General features: G+C 38.9%; 1 protein-coding gene across 3 annotated transcripts in view; it reads right to left on the bottom strand.

The window, feature by feature from the left end:
* The window catches only part of TMEM117 (transmembrane protein 117), a 181048-nt gene that overhangs the window by 3706 nt on the left and 156859 nt on the right, over window positions 1-20483 (bottom strand). For all 3 annotated transcript variants that reach the window (XM_068190043.1, XM_068190042.1, XM_068190044.1), the window contains exon 7: window positions 6347-6476. In XM_068190043.1, the coding sequence (XP_068046144.1) occupies window positions 6347-6476 (130 nt within the window). The remainder of the gene's footprint in view (window positions 1-6346; window positions 6477-20483) is intronic.

The following is a 20483-nucleotide window of genomic DNA, read 5'->3' as shown; positions in this document are numbered from 1 at the left end:
TTTTCATATTCTCACTGTCTGAAAATGTTTTGAATATGGCCATGGGTTCAGAAGTTATTTGATGCTGAGTGTTTGATAGAGTGAAAACCAACCTATATATATAACAAAATCACATAATTCTCATTTACTTAGGAAAAGTAGGCTAAACACAAATTACAATGAAAATTAAAAAATGCTCCACCCCTGTCACATTAAGAATTTAAGCACTAGCCTGATCTAAGAAAGATGTGCTGTTCCTGTTTCATAGAAAGCATGAACTTGAAACTCCCTCACTCAGCTCCTAGTCAGAGCTAGGCAGGCAGAAACAATGCCCTGAGCTCAGCTGCTGCAGTTGGGTCCATGTGGGCTATACAAACCACTTAGGTCCATCATCCCGTTTAGTGAAGATGAACTGCCACCTGTATGTCTAAGTGGCAGCTAGCTTACTGAGAACAGCTGCTGTTGTATAGCAGATTTTCTCAAAAATCCTTAAATTTCTCATTTCCAGACAATTTTTTCATCCTTTGCATCACTGCTATGCTTGATGAGCTCTATGACTTTTCCCTTTCTTTTGAATACAGTTGTCACCAGAACCAAAGGTTGTGTATGAGTAACAGTCTCACTATAACCATATATAAACACAATGACATCTTTCTGCTCCTACTCAGCAATCCCTTTAGCCATTAATCTCTTTAGAAACAAAATGACTGAGTTCGTGCTGTCTTGGGTACTTATATTTCTAGAATACTGTGTCCTCTGCCATCTATCCCTCTCCAAGACAGGTATTCACTGCTGTACTAGCAGGCATGACAGCCAAGTAAGCCAACCAAGCCATCCTTCTTAGATCCGTGATGTTTTGAGGCATAAATATGTCATTGTGTTCATATATGGTTATACACAGATTTAATATACTGACCAACCTTTAACATTATAACTTAAATGTTTATAATCTATGTATATGAAATGATTGTCTGTTGCAACTTAATTTTAGCATAATCATATTTATAGCAAAATTTAAGTCATATATCATCAAGCTTATATAGGAAATAAAAGGTAAATTAAAAGTCAATCACAGCCTTTGATCTTGCACATGAACAAATTCAAGTTTGTAAGATTGCAAAGGATCATAATAAATATATTATGAAGCTATAGATATTAATTTTATTTTTAAAAATTTCAAGTTTCATTCCAGATTAAAAGTGACAAGGGAAAATGGAGCCCCACACTATGAAGTCATTTAACTTGTCTCTTGCGCAGTTTCCGTAGGATTAGTATTACTGCTGCTTTAGGGTTGGCTCTACTTCAATGAAATTTATGTGGCCAAGAATACTGGGTATACCTGACCCCACTTAGCCCTTCTTGGATGGAAAGTGGTTTATTCAAAGACAAGATCTGAAATGGAATGATGTAATACGATCAGCTCTCAAGACAGGAAGGCTAGTCAATCGTTTTAGCAAACTGAAAAGAATTTTATCCAGTCTTCAATGAAGTTAACAATGAAGAAAGTCATGTGGGAAAATAGATTGCATCATTCAACCATGCACTACCTGAAAAGTGACATGGTTAAAAACTTTAAAACTTTCACAGCACTGACATTTTTACATGCTGCACAAAATATTTGGAGAGCTAGGAATCTGATTTGGTGTATTTGGAAACATGGTACAATACTGCAATTCGATGCAACAAAGATCCTCTAAAAGAAAAATTGGACTCAAGAGTGTTAGTGTCCTTGTCAGGCTGTGATGCAAAACATGAAATGTTTTTATAGGCACTGTAAACTACAGCCAGTATTTGGGGACGAAAATTCACTCCTGTTTTCTGAGAAAGCATGTCTGTTGAAGAGGACTGTACCCTCCTGGCTAGAACACTCACCAGAAGGGAAACCTTGACTCTACAATTACCTCCACTTGTGGCAGCTTGGACCTGCATCATAAGACCATGCTCTGAACACCAGCCAGTACAGAACTCTGCTTAGAAACAGTATCCCCTCCCTGATGAAGCTGAACAACTGTGCACATGAATGGCAGGGGTCTTCTCATTTTGAAAGAAGTACAGATTTTTATTTTTCCCTTTTCCAGAAATTCATGTTTTCACCATTGAACAAGACTTTTGGGCAATCCTCCACACAACATTTGGAATATATCCCAATATTCTAAACCAGCTGCTTGTTGTAGATGTGCTTACCACAGCTGCTGATTCTGGAGCAGTTTTATTTTTGTATGCCCACTCTGGAACAGACCATTAATTTCCCAACAAAAGGATCTCATGTAGAAGCCAGTCCTCAGGAACCTTACTGAGGTCAGGAGGTAATGTGAAAATTCTACTTAATAAGGCTAGACACAAGCAGCCTCATGCTGTGCAACCACAGCCAGAGGCTAGTGTAGGAAATGTTTGCTTTAGACTTCTATCTCAACTATAATTTGTGTCTAAAATCACTCAGACACTGCTGTAAAACATTTGAAATGTTCTTTCTATCTTCTGTCACATTAGTGTTATTAGCTAGATACATGCATACAGACAGACTGCTCATAGCTGATCTAAGATGTTAATCCTCTGAGGTTTTTTCATGTCTGTGTGCACGGACAGCTTTGGTTTTACCTCTAACCTTTCTATTTTTGCCCACGGACTCCCTCAGGCTACTCTGTGTAAGCTTGGGCTGAATCTAGACACGCTGTTGGTTTAACTCCACAAGCCAGCCATGCTGGTAAGCCCCCAGCTATGAAGGTGATGATTTCTCCTTTGGGTGGAAGGGCACTTGGGTCAGATAAGCCCTCAGAAACATGTTATAAACAGCCAGAGAAATCTCCCATCTCTTCTGATACCTAAATTGTAACCTTTTCAGTTTGAAAATTATCTGCATACTTGACAGTAGATGCTCTTGGATTTCCAGTGCTGCCATTAAAGGTACGAGACAGACGGCCCCAGTGTCTTTTAACCATGAAAGAAGCTGAAGTAACAAAATTTACTTTTAAGTTTTACAAATTTCCCTGGGTATTATAGAAAATAGGATAGACTATGTATTTTCATAAACATCAGCCTAAAAAGGAAAACACACACTTTGCAAAGAGCCATCTGTCAAGGGAAATCCAGATGAGCTAAGCAGATGCAGGAATTCAAGTTTTTTTCCGATCTTCATTAAAAAAAGCGGCTATCAAAACAGAATAAAAATATTTAATACTCAGTAAGGAGTATTGCAAGGAGTTCTAGCAGCAAAGAAATGAGAGTAAAATGAGGTACGCAGTTACCAGTAAAAATAAGACAGCTTTTCACAATAAATTCAAAATTACACTGAAGCACATCAGCTAGAGTCAGGAGATGTTAATTCACTATTACTGCCAACAACATTCAGAAATCACAAGTCAGGACAAAGAAAGTATGTTATTAGTTTAAAGTAGCATGGGTCAAAATAATATACCTTGTAGAGTTGTATTTTCTCTGCCTTTTTGGACATTGAATTATGCAGAAGCAAATTTTAATTTTTTTTTCTCTGCAATCATGATCTTTATTTTATGAAAGCTGAAATTCTCATTTACTCACTGTATTTAGGAGGTAAGTCTTTAAGACAAAATAATAGAAAAAGAGCAACTGATTTAAGATTTGTGGCAAAATCAGGAGAGCTGGCAACACAGAACATGTAACTGAAACTCTTCACAGAACTTGCTCAAAGCCATCAAGGACAAACCAACAGAATGGTGGCTTGAAATCCTTGACTTCTTGGAATGTCACTTTCCTTAGAGCTGCTGCTTTGTGGGATCATTGCTTATTAGAAAAAACAATATTGAATAGGGCTACTTTTATTTCTATCTATGAATAGTGACTAAAACAAATTGTGTAAGAACTAATAAAGAATAAACTTTGTCAGGAAAAGGATGGCAAATGTTATTTCAGCCATGCCTTCTTTCTCCTTGCTGTTTGGGAGAAAATGGTGTTCTTCAGGCATCATTTCCTGCTTGTTACTTAAAAGAGGTCCTATGGTTAAACTTAACATTCTGGATTCTGTATATTAAACAGGGCCTAAATAGAGCTGGTTCCCTGCCGTTACCATTGTCCTACCCAATGTCACCTGCTGCACTTGCATCCATCTGCATAATTTTGGATTGGATTTTTTAATCTTGATTATATATATATATATATATATATATATATATATATATATATATATATAACCAGCTTGGTTTTTTAAAAATATTCTACACCTTGATTTGAGTAGAATATTCAAGTATCTGCACAACTAGAGCTTGAAAATTATCCAACATGATGCCCTAACCTAAGATAAGAACTGATGGCAAGAACAGATGGTTCAAGCAAAACTTACCCAAAGGGACGTTCTTGTGCCATGTGTTATGGCTGTTTATTAGATCTCCTAAAGGGTGGTGTAGCACTGAGATAAAACAGGTTCTCAGTAGACAGGATACGTGATGTGCAGTCAAATGGATTGATTTGTCTAGTGAATCTAATAAATGGAACTTGTTAATACTGAGCAGGGAAAAATTTTCTTCAGCCTTCATTCATTATCTCATCCTCGTTAAAAGAATGCCTTCTCACTAGAAAATCAGAAGAAACTCCAGTCCTCTCTGCAGAAGACTACAATGTATAAATATTGGTTTTATTTGGTTGGCCTGTTTTCAAACAGCAGCATTACTAGTGATTGCATTTCTGATCACTAATTTATGTTCTTTGGTCTTGTTTATTTTTTGATTATCCCTGATTATCATCTATGTCCCTGTCTCTTTATAATGCAAAACTGTTCTTCGCTCTTCAATTCCTCTTCTATCACCCATTAATTATATGCCAAGTTTCTGTATCTGGTGACACAATCCAACCTAACACGCCTCAGCCGTTTTTCCTACTCCTCTGTGCATCCATTCCACTACTTTTCCTTATACAATGGAATAACAGTACGACATCTGGGAACCTTGTGGGACTGAGCCCTCCAAATTCATTCCCTAGTCTTGAGAAAAAAAATCTTTTTTGCTTTTGTCCATACCTGTAATTCACATAAAATATATGATGCTTAAACTATTTTTTTTCCTCTCCTCCTTTCTCTTTTTTCTCACTTGGGAGAGAAAAATGCGTTCATCATCTATACATAACATCTCTTTTCACCCTACACTTTCTAGTCACTGACTAGCCATCATTTACTTTATCCTGTTCCATAAACCACTAATGACTCAAATGTTCTCCCTCAGATATGTACTAGCTCTTCTTTCTCCTTGTTAGCGTCTGTTCTCTGTCAGCATTCCAGCAGGACACCCACGTACAATTTTGAAAAACTTTCTATCCCTCCATCTGTAATTCCTGCTGGCCCATTTGCCTTCCCTCAGTCAATAGCCAACAGGTAACTTCTGCACTATTTTTATCTTCTTTTCTGTTTTTTTAATCTCATTTCTGCATTCTCTGCTGAAAACACCCTTTCTGAGGCCTCATTCAGTCTGCCTCAACTCAGTGCTGGTGTCATTCTTTTTTTGACACATTTTCTTCCCTCGGCTTCAGCTGTCTGCTGAGCTTGTGACTCACCTGCTAACTCTTGGCCTTATCTTTATATCATCGCTGAATGCTCCTTTTGTCCCTGGTCTGCAGGAGTTTCTTTTGGCTTGTCCTTGGTTGCCCTCATCTATCTTATTTCTGTGTGGCATCATGTGCTGTGACTTTTTATATTAGCAGTTAAAGACCCCTGCCAATTCACACCTGCATTCTTCTGTTATTCATCTCTTCCCAATGTAAAGAGAGGAGCTACACTCCTTTTGTATAGCTTGAAGGTAAAACCAAAATATTTATCCCTATTTAACCTCCTTCTCTTTTTCATTCCCTACTGTTATTAAAATACTGACTCACAGTATGTGAGGATCAGGTACTTTTTATCTATATGTATCATCCATTTCAATAACTGCAATTCTATTTTATTTGAGGTTATTTAACTGTCTGCTGCTTGTTAGATGACTGATGGAAGTACAGTTATGAGTGGCCTTTGCCAGATGAGAATGACCGAAGTTATGAAAAGATATTAGCATAAATCATAGCAAAGGCATCTGAAAGCATAAGAGATTTGAAGATGAAATAAGCTGCTAATTTCCCCGAGAGAGTAATTTTAGATAAAAGATGTCTGAAGTTACATTATGTATTACTTAATGTCACAAGAAGTTGTGGAAATCCATAAGAAACAGCAGGCCTCTCTGATTTGTAAGATATAGGTTCGCCATTTCCTTGAGATGGTTCTGTATGGAAAATATGGATATGGACAGATAAAGAGATAGAAAAAGTCTGGGACAAACACAAAAAAATACACGTTTAAGACCATGGTAGCATACATTTATTACACAGAAGCAATTCACTGTGTGACTGTGTCACAATCTGTAAGATTACCTACCTGTTATATGTATGTGATATTCCTCTTTCAGTATCTTTTGGAAATAAGGTACTTTGAATTGCATGTGTGCTGAGGGCAAGCCTGGAAGATTCACTTCAACATCACCCATAAAATGTGGAAACTCCCAGTCCTGTTAAAAAAGAAAAATAAGAGCCTAAAAGTAAGCTTTCACAGTATATTTTTACCTTTAAAATGGCTTAAATTAATAAAACAGAAATGTTCTATATTTAAGCCTCCATTACTGGATTTTCTTACTTTAAATTTGACTGACCCACTTGAAATAGAATACCTTTATATTAGATATTACAATCTAATTTTTACCTCAGATCCATGTAATTATGTGCGTAAAAAGTTCACTTCAGAATGACAGTACTGAACCCACCTTACCAGCTGATAGTACAAAACAGAATAAGGATAAAAATATTTATTTAAAACCTGGCAACACTAAGAATACCTATATAAAAACCTTGCTATGCTACTTACTCTTAGTAACTTATAATTTGGCAAACAGTTCACAGGTGTGAAATTGGCAAAGAAGGCCTGAGCCTTTCAAACACCACATATATCTGTATTCTACTTGTTCAGCTTACAGGGTATTTTCTGTATTTTGCCTTCATATATTTAAATAAACAATCATTGCAAGTGCAGGCCCTGCAGTATAATCTGCCTGAATCAACCCAAGAACAGTTTTCTCCACTGCCATATTGCAAGTTAATGTTAGAAATGTGGAAGCTGTTACCTAGCATTATGCAAATTTTGGTAGTGTGTGGTACCCCAAGTGAGGAAGAGCTGCATTTAAAGGAATTTTTCACTTGGTTATCAGTACCCACCATCAGTCACTTGAAAATGGGTATGATAGCATGGCTCATTAGAGCCCAAACTGAAAGCAATAGTGCTAGAATCAGGATGATTACTGCCAGTGTCATTACTCTGTGCACTGTGGATTGTTGATGACCTCCTGTTGCAAACACACTGCCCCTCTTTCCATGCACACTCCTGGATTTGTATCCAACAAGCTAGTGCCACAAGTACCTGAATTACTAAAAATAAAATAAAGGAATCCAAAATGTAAAGAACTCTGTCAATGACTTGTGATTCCTTCACATGAAAATCATTCCAGCACAGCCATCTTCCCATGAGAACCAATTCAGTTTTGTAAGGCTAGAAAGTATCCTTACAGAGTAATTAAAAAAAAAATCAAAACTAAGAATCATCTACTAAACTGGGAGGAGCTGTTGACTCCCTTAAAGGCAGAGAGGTCCTACAGAAAGACTTTGGCAAATCAGAGGGCTGGGCAACCACCAACTGTATGAAATTTAAGAAAGACAAGTGCCAAATTCTGCACCGGGGATAGAGCAGCTCTGGATGTACAGACTGGGGAGTGCAATACTGGAAAGCAGTGCTAGAGAAAGGGACCTGGGGTTCCTGGTCAATAGGAAGCTGAATGTGAGTCAGCAGTGCCCTGGCAGCCAGGAGGGCCAACCTGTCCTGGGGGCCATCAGGCACAGCATCACCAGCCAGGCAAGGGAGGGGATTGTCCTGCTCTGCTCTGCAATGGGACAGCTTCACCTCGAGTGCTGGGGGCTGGTTTGTGTGCCACAATATAAGACAGATATAAAATTATTAGAGAGTGTTCAAAGGAGGACAATGAAGATGGTGAAGGGCCTTGAGGAGAAGCCATGTGAGAAGTGACTATGGTCATTTGATCTGTTCAGCCTGGAGAAGAGGAGACTGAAGGGAGACTTCGTTGCAGTCTGTAACTTCCTCATGAGGGAAAGAGGAGATGCAGGCACTGATCTCTGCTCTGTGGTGACCAGTGACAGAGCCCAAGGGGATGGCCTGAAACTGTGTCAGGGGACATTTATGTCATATACCTCAAAAGGTTTCTATCCAAAGGGTGGTTGAGCACTGGAACAGGCTCCTCCAGAAGTGGTCACAGCACCAGCCTGACAGAGTTGAAGAAGCGTTTGGACAATCCTGTCAGACCATGGTGTGATTCTTGGGGTTGTACAGTGCAGAGCGAGAAGTAGTCCTTCTGGGTCCCTTTCAACTGAGGATATTCTATGATTATATGACCTCTTGTCATGGTTTGACACTGGCCCAATGCCAGCGCCCCCATGAAAATATACCTTCCTAAATAATTGCTGTGAGATGTGATCAGGAACAGAGCAGAGCAGGCCCAAGCTTAATAACAAAGAAAAGAACTTTATTAAACTACTACTACTATAAAAACTACAAACACTAAATCCCGGATGAAGACCTTCCAAAACACCCTTCCTCCTCCCACCTAATTTCCAAACAAACCCAACAGTGAGACACCACCCAGGATCCTGATCAAGTTGTCACCCTTCAGATAATCAAATACTCGGTCCCTCAAAGGAGACAGGAGTTTCTCCTGTGCCACAGACTCCCCAGGAAACACAATTGCCACCCTTGTGTTTCCATGTCACACATGGCAACCGCCCGGAGAAAATCTGCCATGGTGACACTCTCCTTTCCATGTCACAGTGCTCTCACCACTGTGCATGGACAGACGGCTCATAGGGCTCCTTTAAGGATGCTTTGGCCATGGACCAAAAGAGACAACAGTTCAGTTTCTCATCTTGGGACTACAGTCCCCCCCATTTTCCCCTGGGGCTGGGGGTCCAAGAACAGAGGTCTTCTTCTCCTCTTCTTCTTCCTTGAAGACAGAGGGCTTCTCCACACCTTCTCCAACTCTCCTCTGTTCTCTCCACTCCTCTGTTGGTAATCACTGAAACAAGTCTCTTGGCTCACCAACGCACCCCCCTAAGTGCAGCCTCTGTCAGGAGAATTTGGTTCAGTCTATGACTAACAAGAAAAGTCCAGCCACAAGCCATTCCATCATCTCCTTCCACTCAAAAATTTCCTCTTCCATCATCTCGAATCCCAGACTGTCTCTCTTCTACTTCAAATCAAGGAGGAGTAATATTTTACAAAGCCTTCATTTCTCAGGAAAGGGTTAAAAGCTCAGACTCCCTGGACAGCTGATATCTCTGCCCAGCAGCCGATTACCAGGGCAAGGCTGGGCACCTTCCCCCCCCTCCTTCTCCTCCACGCCGGCAAAGTTACAGGTGCCGTCCGGACTCTCTGTCTCTTCCCTCTGGGCGGGGGGGGAATGACAAAGACATCTCCGCTTCTCTCCACCCTTCCGTCCACAGGAGCTGGCTCAGTTCCAGTCCTTCTACCCCTCAGCTCACCTCGACCAGGCCGCATGACTTCCCCTCCCCCACCCAGCCCCATGGCTGGGCAGGGGAGGTCTGCACAGCACCGTGACCAGAACCAAAGAGAGCGAGCTCTTGGGAGTTCTTGCTTTTAACCCCCTGTGTTCTCAGAGGCGTATCCCTATCTTCAGTGGTCACTTTAGGTGCCAATATCCAAACTTGACCACTGATTGGTTTGACCCAACTTCCTGAAAAAATCACTTCCATGTCAAACCACGACACCTCTGAAAGATTAATCACTATATATAACTTAACTTCCAAGACTTGCTAAGGTCTCCAACACTTCCTACAATGAAAGGGAAATGGAAGAGTTTAATGATCTGGAAATAACACAGCCTGATCACTAACAGCTGATTTGTGCTAACTATTTGTTATACTGAGTTAAATGGATTAACAGGAGTGCAAGCAAGGAGAAAATCTGACACGCTTAACCTAGTTCTTAATGTTCCCAGAAATGCAGGAAGTGTCAATTTACAGATATAAAAGATAAGAGAAATAGGGGTACTCTCCTTTTGCCTTATCACTAATGCAACACATACACTCCTGGTAATACCTGCCCAGCTGCAGTCCCTTACTCTGCATTTGTAGACATCCCCTTGCAGGGGGTAGGCATTCAAAAAATGCCCAGAGATCAAAATTTTATGCATGCATATTTTCAGTTCACCATTTCTAATATACATCTTGGGACTGGTGTCTCTTGTCAACTCATACATACTCTTTCCCAGGAATAAATAGGTAGAAATACATCACATATTTCTGAAAATAAATGAATGGAGAACTGTGAACTCTGCATTAGTTATAGGTAAACATGGGTCTATAAATCTGGCCTCCTGTTCCTGCCTTGCTCAAAGGCTCCTACTGTGCCTTTTGCTGATTTACAGATAAAATTCCACCATGCAGAATTTTGTACTGGTCTGTGTCTCTGCATCTGAGTTTTTTATTAAAAAGTTTTTTCTCACCTGGATGAATATTACCTGGTAATAACATTTTCTACATATATGCCCCATACTGCATGAAGCACGCCTGAATTGTATCATGGCCCTTATTACACTGAAGCACTGTAATATGGTGTAGCCATAACTAGAGAGATGGGTACAGGCTGGTGCTGCAGACCTCACAGCTATAAACAACTCACGGGTGTTCAGCTAAAGAAATGCAGATCTGGGCTGGGCAAAACTACTTTTAGGGGTAACTAGGAGAACAAAGAAGTATCTCACGTAAGACGTAAGATACGATATGTAAAATGGATCAGTGAGGAAAAAGCAAGGTCTAAACATGTTATCAAAGATAAAAACAGCCCCAAGCAGCTTCTAGCATAAGAAAAAAGAAACCATCATGATGAAGATCATATCCTTCCCAGCAAAGGACTCCAGATGCCAATGACATGCCATAATGCTTCCACTGAACCCCATCAGACTGAAACTGCCCATTTCAAGACCCTCAGGAACAAAGGGAGGGTGGATGAAACATCAGGAAAAGCAATAGAAACTGAGAAGTGTGTGCATAAGAATTTAGACTTAAAAGAATAAGAATTACTACTACTACTACTACTACTACTACTACTTCTACTACTACTACTACTACTGAAACTTCTTTCTGCACAAAAGTATTCTTTGCTGTAATGATTAGATCTCAACTAATAATAATTTTTGGATTACACTGTTTAAATTTAACACTAATAATAAAATATTGGTTTTATATATAAAGGTCCTTCCTCACCCATAAATAACATTTTGAATGTAACACCTTTATCAGAATGTTTACACAGTCTGTTCTTTAAGAACAGTCCCATGACATTACAGAAATAAAATAATTTGTAAAAGCCACTAGCAAATAACAAAATATATTCGAAAGCAATTTTAAGATAAGGAAACTAAAATAATGTGTTAAACCTACTGACTTCCATGGAAGTCACTACAGATGCAGCAGTTAGGAAAATGAAGCTTTAAGTTAGGGATTAAATGGGTTTAATTTGGAGCTTCATTTGACTCACAGCTTTGCTAAGTGTGAGTGTCAACTGTCCACAGAGAGACATTATCACCTGCAGATACAAAGCTGTAGTATTATTACTGTGCCAAAGAAAAGTAGATTGTTATTACATTTTCAGGCTAATGACAATGTCAGGCTGTCAAATCCAAACCCAATGGCCAAAGTGGCCATTTTTGACCATCAAGATTCTAAGAAAATGCTGTCCAAAATCTTTTGAACATGGGTTTTTGGTTTTTTCCCCTTATTGACAGCCAAAAGACAACTTAATTTCAGCAATATCCAGAAAACCATTTTCCTAAGAAATCGAAGATACCTTGTAGATATATTCCACCTCACTTGTTAGCAGCTACACGAATAGACCAAATGTTCAAGCCCATAAATACAAGGACTTCCCACTCTGGAACATAGCTCAGGCCAGCATCATGTTTCGCTACACAGTTTTTTCTCTCTGTGGCCTCCGATATCAGTCTGTGCTTACCACTGGGATATGAGGGCTATGTGTTATGTTAAAGTTTTCAGCTCATAATTATGCAAAGTTCACTTGATCAGCTTTAATAGTCACTGTTGAGGTGCCTGTACTCTGCCATTTGTGGGATCTCATTAGGAACTGGGCCCAAAATACCATATTTAAAATGCGTTGCAGAATTGGAAAGAAAAAAAAAAAGCCGTGCAAACATACTGCTAGCTCACATATGTACCTTTCATACTGCACAAACAGATTGTTTCTCTCTTAAATCCATCAGCATCAGATTTCTAATATTTATTGACTTCAGTGGTTCCCAGCCTGAGGGGATGTGACTGCCACATAGATCCATTCTGTGTGTGGAGACGGAGCCAACCCAGAACCAGCAGGCTTAAATCAGCTGCTCAGAGGTCTCTAACCTCAGTGGAAAGTTCTGTGGCATGTGCAAATCAAAAAAGGTTATTGCCTCATTTCACTCTAGTCACTGAGGAAAGGGCAGCCAGAGGATGAATTTAAGATCACTGAGAGCCTCATCCTGGTGTTGCAATGGGCAGAGAGTACCTCTGATTTCCATCAGCTACCTCATTAAATGCAGAAGCACAGAAAAAATCCTGAGGAGACTGTGGTATTTTGAGTCTCTTTGCTTTGGTTCTAGCTACCCAGGCCAAACAGATGCACATACTCTCTGCTGCAATGCCAGGTGTTACTTTAAGACCCTACAGTGCAGCTGACAGCACCAGTTTGGTACCTCTTTAAGTAAAGATATTTTTAGCAATGGTAACTAAGCATCAGAGCCAGACTTTCCAATATGATCTGGCTATTTTTTGCCATTGTCTGAGGAAAAGAGAAGGCATTTCCTGGGCAGCCCTGTCCTGACCTCAAGCCAGGACACACAGCTGCCCAGGAGCATATTGGCAATGCCTAGTGTCCTGTTTGGTGCTGGATTGGTCCTTGGTGTTTTTCGTTGCAGGTTCTGGGCCACGTCCCCAGAGGAAGAGGAGCAGGTGCTGGCAGGATCAAGTCAGGATCATTAGCTGTCTGGGAGAGGAATGCTAGCCCTCAGCAAAGCACATCCCATGCATCATGCACACACAACCCCACATGCCTCAACCACAAGCCTCTTTCCCCCAAGAGAAAAATGCCACAGAGAAGGTGGGACCATGATTAGAAAACACTAACAAGTAATGGTGAACAAATGCGCCACGGTTTTACCTCTCTTCCTGTTTGAACGTAGCTCTTGGTGTGTTCAGTAAATATGGAATAACACTAAGAATAATATAAACACTGCTCAGATATAATAGGGAAAGAGGAATAATGCACACTGAATATTTCTGCTTTAAGTAATGATGACATATGCTATATTTAATGCTATGAACACACTTGTACTTTAAATGTCTCAAAACAGTAAATAAAAACAGAGCAGGAACTGAGAAAACACATATATGAATGTGTATGTGTTTCAGAAACTGCCTATAGAATTTTTTATGTATTTATTAAAAACATTTTGAGGTGAAGATGGTTTTCAGATATTTTTGCATCTTAGAACATGATGGACACAGACATCATGAGGAAATTTCAGGAGATGCAATGGTTTTGTATTTTTGCAAGTGTTTGAAGTAAGAAATTAACAACCAGAATTCAGAGACAAAGGCCCAACTCCTCTGTGGTTATGTCTAACTTCATTGCAGTGCTGCAACTCACCGTGATGTCTATTTCTGAGATCCCTGTGAGCTGCTAAACTGCAAATATATTTATAATATTTCATTCAAACATAGGTAAGAAAGGAAGTCAGCAGCCATGACTAGAACTCACTTTCATGCTTGTGAGATCAAACTTACTGCTCACCTTCTGACCTTCTGTTGTTTGACAAATAGAGGAAGACAGTTTGATAGGCAGTGCTGTTTTTAGCCCTTGTTAAACAAAAAACTACATTTACTCTTAACGTTACCACCTGTATACCTGAATGGCTTCAGTGGACCTACTTATCTCCCACAGTGAAAGATGACACACTATTCTTCAGAAGACCTCCTCCTTCATGTTGGTACTATCAGTGCTAATCTCTTCATAGTTTTCAAGTCCAGAAAACTTTATTTGATTTGGTCATCTGATTTTGCTTAACCTGTCTGGATTGTTACTGACAATAATGATTAAAAGAACCCATTAGGAACTGTGGCACCAAGTCCCTTATTGAAGACACTGCTTCACCTTTCATCACTAAGTGTTGATTTAAAGAATTTAAAATATGGGAAAACCACTGCAGTGGTAGAATAAGTGCTTCGGTTGAGAGCCAAGCTGCAGAGACAGAAGACTGATGACAACTCCCAGGACCAGACATAGTTATAGAAAGGCTATCCCTGCACTATATGGCAATGTAAGGCAATAACATATACAAAACCATGCTGTTGCTCTCCAAAATTTTTGTGCTCTTCTCTCCTCAGTCTTTGCTTAGCTTCTTCAAGCTCCAGGCCTTTCTCTAGAAAGACTGCTGCAAATCTTCCTCTTTTTCTCTCATTTGAGAAAATCATAATAAGACAGCAATAACTCCCTCTATGACAGAACAGCAATGCATGCTTGGCCTTGAATGACCTCTTCCATTAAAAAATCATTACAGAATCCTTTGGTCTATTATCTATTTCTGCTTATTTAAGGGCAACAATTCCCAGGCCACACAGGACCCAAACGAGCCCTTTGCATTCTGCACTCTGCACTGTGAATCTACACATTAATGCAATTTGAGCATAGACAAAGCTGTGTATGTACATGTCCTCAAAACAGTAACATTTGTTACTGAACTGTCTGAACTGGTATTTAGCCTTTCCACAGGAAGGTCAAATTAATCTTAGTATTTCAGTCCACCTAAAATAAGGAATTCTTGCATTTCACTGGAAGTTGCATATTCTGGAAGGTGCCTGATTCATGACAGATGGCACTTACCTCTCTTCCCCCTGTGACTATGGTTTGGGTATCATCATCTATTCACTCCTCAGAACCTTGTAGTGCCTTGATACTGCAGATTTGTTTTGTGTAACGTGTGACAGACATGAAGATTCTTACCAAACCCGACAGCTAAAATTTTTATCACGGCTCTCATCATCTGCTGTTCAGTTACGTTGGCACCTTTCCCTCTGGCCTTCATGGGTGCTGTTCTCCACTGATACAGAAATGCTTCTGCAAAGACCATTCACCTAGTCTATTTTTTTGACCATGAAATTCCTCTCTTTCATACAATAAAGTACAGGCCACTTCCTTTAATTCAAATTCTTCTAGATCTTTCAACAGCTATGTACAGACTGTCTATATGACAGCTGCTCCTTCAATCAGTCTGTAAGTTCAGGCTATAACTTTTTCTCTGTTTAGAGATTTTTTTTCTCCTGAGCAGTTCTCTATCAGCTGAAGAGCTTTATCCTGTCTCATTCTTCTTTATAATTCTCTTTTGCAGGACAAAACATTAGGATGTCATGAATTAGGTGTCCTGGCTTACCTGTCATCCTGACCAATAAAGTTGCTACTGCTTGTACCCACCTGTCTAACCAGTTATAACTCTGGGATTTTCTTCAGCAATGAAATTCTCTAGGACTGGAGTTGTATTCTGGCTGTCTTTAATTATCATCTAGCACAATGCTCTGGTCCCTAGTGATCATTGCTAGTTTCTTGACAGGACAAATACTGCTAGTAGTGTGAAGAGTGAATGGTAATCCATTAATTTTCTTACATAGGAGCAAATTGTGTTTGAAAACAAGCCAGTGCACAAGAAAGGACAGATAATAGAAGGTCTCAGATCTTGAGATGTGTAGTGACCAGGAACAGCAGTGGTCACCATTTCCTGCTGAGGGCAAGGACTGTTCTGTCCTACAGCTACCCTTAAAGTTTTAAGTACTTATTAGTGTCAAACAGGAGCAAGGTGAAACCCATTTATCCATGGCAGGCACCATAAAGCACAGCCTCTGTGCACTTACTCCCAGGATGTCCTAGGACAAGTCCACCAGATTTTTCATCAGAAAAATGTGAGGTTTCATACATCCAAGATGACACTCTGAGGTTCCTCTTCGTTGTAAACCACTCTTACCTGTTGAATAGCTATTCACAACTGCTGACAATGCTGATGAAAAAAAATATACTCAAAAGTAAATGTTCTTTGATTTTATTTCAGTGTCTCTATTTTCTGTAAGCTTTTACTCTTTTGCTGTGTCACTCATGTCTGACCTCAGTTGAGCTTATTAGCACAATACATCTGGATGAGAAACACCAGTTAAAACTTTTCCAGTTAATTCTTGAGTCTGTTAAACTTTTAAACAAAGTGTTAATGTTACAATATTGTGTATGTGTAAAAGACAAAGAAATCAGCTCCAGTAAAGCAACTGTGTCTTGTTCTCTACTTGAAACTTACGTAAACCACCAGCCAGTTGTAATGGTTTTTCTAACTACCTCAGTGACACACTTTATGAAAGCTATTTCTGTGATGAATAGGAGAAATGAACATTCACTAATAATACACAATACTTATATTTACACATTTACTGAGACTACATCCTACTGTCAAGGGAAATCACAACAGAAGAGTCAATCTTTCTGGTACCCTAGAAAACCAAATATCTGACTCTGATGTGGAGAATAAAAATAAATTTTAAATATATTGCTGTACAATCATCTTCAACAATATCAGAATATTGCGGAAGTACACGCAATGAAACACATACCACTGCATTGTAGGAAATATACGCACACTGCAGCTGAACACTAAAATGGTATCTGGGGCATTTCAGAATTTGTAAACACTGCTAATGACATTTGTACCTATTTGAGAACAGCAAGCTCTATTTAGGGTTCTAAAGTAATTTTACTTTAAGACAACTGTCTCCAGCTAACTTCAGCTGTATTAAAATGAATATTGTTGCTTCTCTTTCCAAATATTCACATACATGAATTTCCTTGTTGCCTGATATTTAAATTTTAATGGTGTTTTTTAGTGTTACCTAAACCTGAGAAGAGACATTTACTGTAAAATACCTGAGCAGGTATTTCCTTGCTATAAGCTTTGCAACACAATAAAAATGGTGTTATAAAAATAAAGAGCATCTGGAGCAAGGGGATTACTGTGTGTTGTTCACTGTAGGTGGAAAGTAAATCAATCCAAAGCAGCATCAGTGTTAGAAATGCATGACTGAGGAGCCACTCTGTTCTGGACAAAATTCCTTCCGATTATTATATGTGCTCTAAAGAGTTTTACCATCACCTATTCTGAGTCCCCAGAATTTGTGTCTGGTTCCAAAGAAAACTATAAATTCCCCTTGGTATTCAGTGTGACCTAAAGTGGCAGATTTGGACCGATGCTCTCAGTTTGAAACTTTCATCCAGCTTGTTTTAGTTTAGCTATAACTAAACAAAATAGCATGAGCAGGGTTCAGCTTGCTGCAATTAAGGTAGTGAAACAGTAATATTAAATTTCCATTGGAAAAAAAACATTATTACATGCTACATTTGACTGATATTGAAAAAATAATAGAGCTGAAGGTGACATAAAGTAAAAACACTGAATGCATATGGAATACAGAGAGAAATATCTCATGAATTTAAATGTGGGGTTTGTAAACAAGTCAATGTGAATTCCCTTTTCCTTAAAAAAATGGTAATAGCTCTTTCCAAAATTATTTTTCTCTTCATATCTTGTGCTAATTAATATATAATTTATAAAAGGAAAGGAAAGGAAACTGTGTGCAAAGGTTTTAAGAAGAAAGGCTGTCTGCAAAACATAGATATCTGTATCTAATTTTTGTTTCAGGGACAAGAGTAATATGGAATATACTTGGTCGTCCCTGCTTCCCCTTTTTTTTTTTTAAGTTGAAGTTTAAAATTTTCTGTGTCCTGAATTTTAACCTGCTAGTAGGATCCACAGTGGCAGCATACTGTTTGCAAACAGAACTTCATTTCCTGAAGGCAACTTATCCCATTCCTGAGACCCATCTCCATGCTACCCCTCTACCTTCAGTTTTATCCTCAAAAGCTGTGGTGTGGCCACTAGGCACATCTGTTCCAGGAGCTGAGAAAAATAAGAAAACAGTAGGTCTCCCTATGTAAGTACAGGTCTACTAGAATTATTATTATTTTTGGTAAATAAGAGGCTATACAAAACTAGTGTGCTGCTGGGATTACTATAGTGTATCTTCCACTGAGTGCACAGCATTGTGTTAGTCATTCTCTGCAGTTCAGTGACATGGCATATCCTCTTATTAGAGAGAGTGTATGTCGCTTAATAGCTGCAGAATTATTTCCTTAAGATCTCTCTTTTCTATCTGCTTTCCCGTCCCCAAAAATCCATTCATTTCCTTATCCCTTGAGGAAGTGATGCTAGTACTCTATGTTATACATACATAAATTACATTCCTTAGAGAATGAACAATATCATAAGCCAAAATGATAGTCTTCAATGTGAATAAAAATTAGGGAAGATAATTCTTTTCTACAGCCTCCTCTCTGATGCCCAATGCAAAACTCACTTCCTGAGCATGAGAGAGGAAAAATGCAATTTCAGCTCTTTATACTGGAGCAATATATCTGCCTTTGCCAAGCACATGCAGAAAACATGAACTTCATCCTAAAAGGTTTTCAATGTTTAGAAACCTCCTGGGAGAGCTTGTCAAAAACACAGTGAACCAAGTTCTAATTGCATAAACTCACCCTGGTCTTGGCAAACACAACTCTTTGGTCTGAATTTCAAAACTGTCCATATCAAAATCCTTGGGAACAGAGAAAATGTTATTAAGATATTTTTTCTAATCTCAAAGACAAAATCAAAGTCTGGTGGTATGCAAGGAATTGAAGTATTCTCCTAGTGAGATTTGAATCTAAATATAGCAACTATGTTGACCATAAGGTAAGGCTGAATTAATGTTAAAAAAAAAAAAGACAGATGAGACAGGGTGAGACAGGGTGGACAAGCTCAAAAGATTTGGAAATTCAGTGTAGATAAGAAACCATATATACAGCTCTTGGCAGAAGCTTATTAAAACTAACAGATGCTTCTAAAGGATGCCTTCCTGCAATAGTTCTATTTAGTCTTTACTTTTGATCTGCAAGAAATTTCTTTCCCCCCTTGCTGCTGATGCTACTTCTGGAAGACAGCTTGCTAATTTCCATTCTTTGAGGAAAATCATAAGTGCCCCATGAGCCACTCTTTTTGGAGGGGAAGATGGTTTCTTACACCATCTCTTTTTTCAGAAATTTTGCTCTTTCATCTACCCACATAACACTGTATCTCTCTAATTTTTGCCAAAAACAATAACACTTAAATTATTTTCCCTTTACTGTCTTTTCTCCCACAACTTCCTCTGTAACATCTACAAGTCATAGACTTAATTCATAAGTATCTATTTCTAATCTTAGGAACTTTCCTGACAAAAATTTTGGGAAATGACACATTCCCTGTTCTTGGAGACACTGTTATGAGGGCATGATCACAGGACCTTGCCTGCAGATAAGTTCATGGCTTTCAAACTTCCAAGCTCCAAAAATTTTAATTACTGCCACCAATGAATCAGGGGAGCTACATTACAGCAGCTGAGTGATTACTCTGTCAGTCTGATTAATAGGCTGGGTGGAGTTTTAAAGCAAGGTTCTGCATGTGTATACACATGCAGGCAAGAGGTAGATGTGTGTGGTTTTTTGTGGGGAGTTCCAGTTTAACTAGTCAAAACCATAACAGTGGACACAGTTACTGAAACTTTCTGAACAGGAAAGTATAGAATTCAAGCATTATTTTCATTAGTTTAAAGAAATGCTAAATTAATTTTCTCATCAGAGGAGCTGTTTTAGAACAATTCACCAAGTCAAGAAAATGAATGAGCTGTTCTTTCACAGCATTCCTCAAGGAGGAATTATCCCAAATGATATGGTTACTTAATATGAACATTTATAAAGGGACAGTCATTATGCAAATTATGTATTTTACATAATTTATTTCAACTTTCAGTTTATAGCAGCACTTTTATCTTCCTTTCATTCAGTGATAAAAAAAGGCATCAATTATAATTCTCCTAACATGTCTACAGAACAAATGTCTGCTACTGAAGTTGCTGTGCTCATTCAAACATATCATTATTCATCAGAGGGTCCCAGGCAATCTACATTTACCAAAATAATGAATAGATGGAAACTAGATGTAGCAGTTTAGGCACATAAGAAATGCACTACAAAACATATTTAGGGATGTGCTGGTCTGTAGCAGTGCTACCTGCTATGTGTTGACTTGGCTGGGCACTTCTGCTGTTAATTATGTAAATGCAATTAGAGCCCAGAGAACAATAGGCTTGCTGCCATGTTTTTAAAAGAAAACAGAGACCATTGCTTTGGTGTCTCCTCAGACACAGTACATTTTTCCTGAGGTTTATCCAGTTTACATGTACAAAGCATGGCTTCAATATACGCAAATATGAAAGAAATATGAGCA

This window comes from Anomalospiza imberbis, chromosome 5 (assembly GCF_031753505.1).
Source record: "Anomalospiza imberbis isolate Cuckoo-Finch-1a 21T00152 chromosome 5, ASM3175350v1, whole genome shotgun sequence".
Classification (NCBI taxonomy): Eukaryota; Metazoa; Chordata; class Aves; order Passeriformes; family Viduidae; genus Anomalospiza; species Anomalospiza imberbis.
The sequence above is the reverse complement of the archived record's forward strand: the minus strand, read 5'-3'. Positions and strand labels throughout refer to the sequence as shown.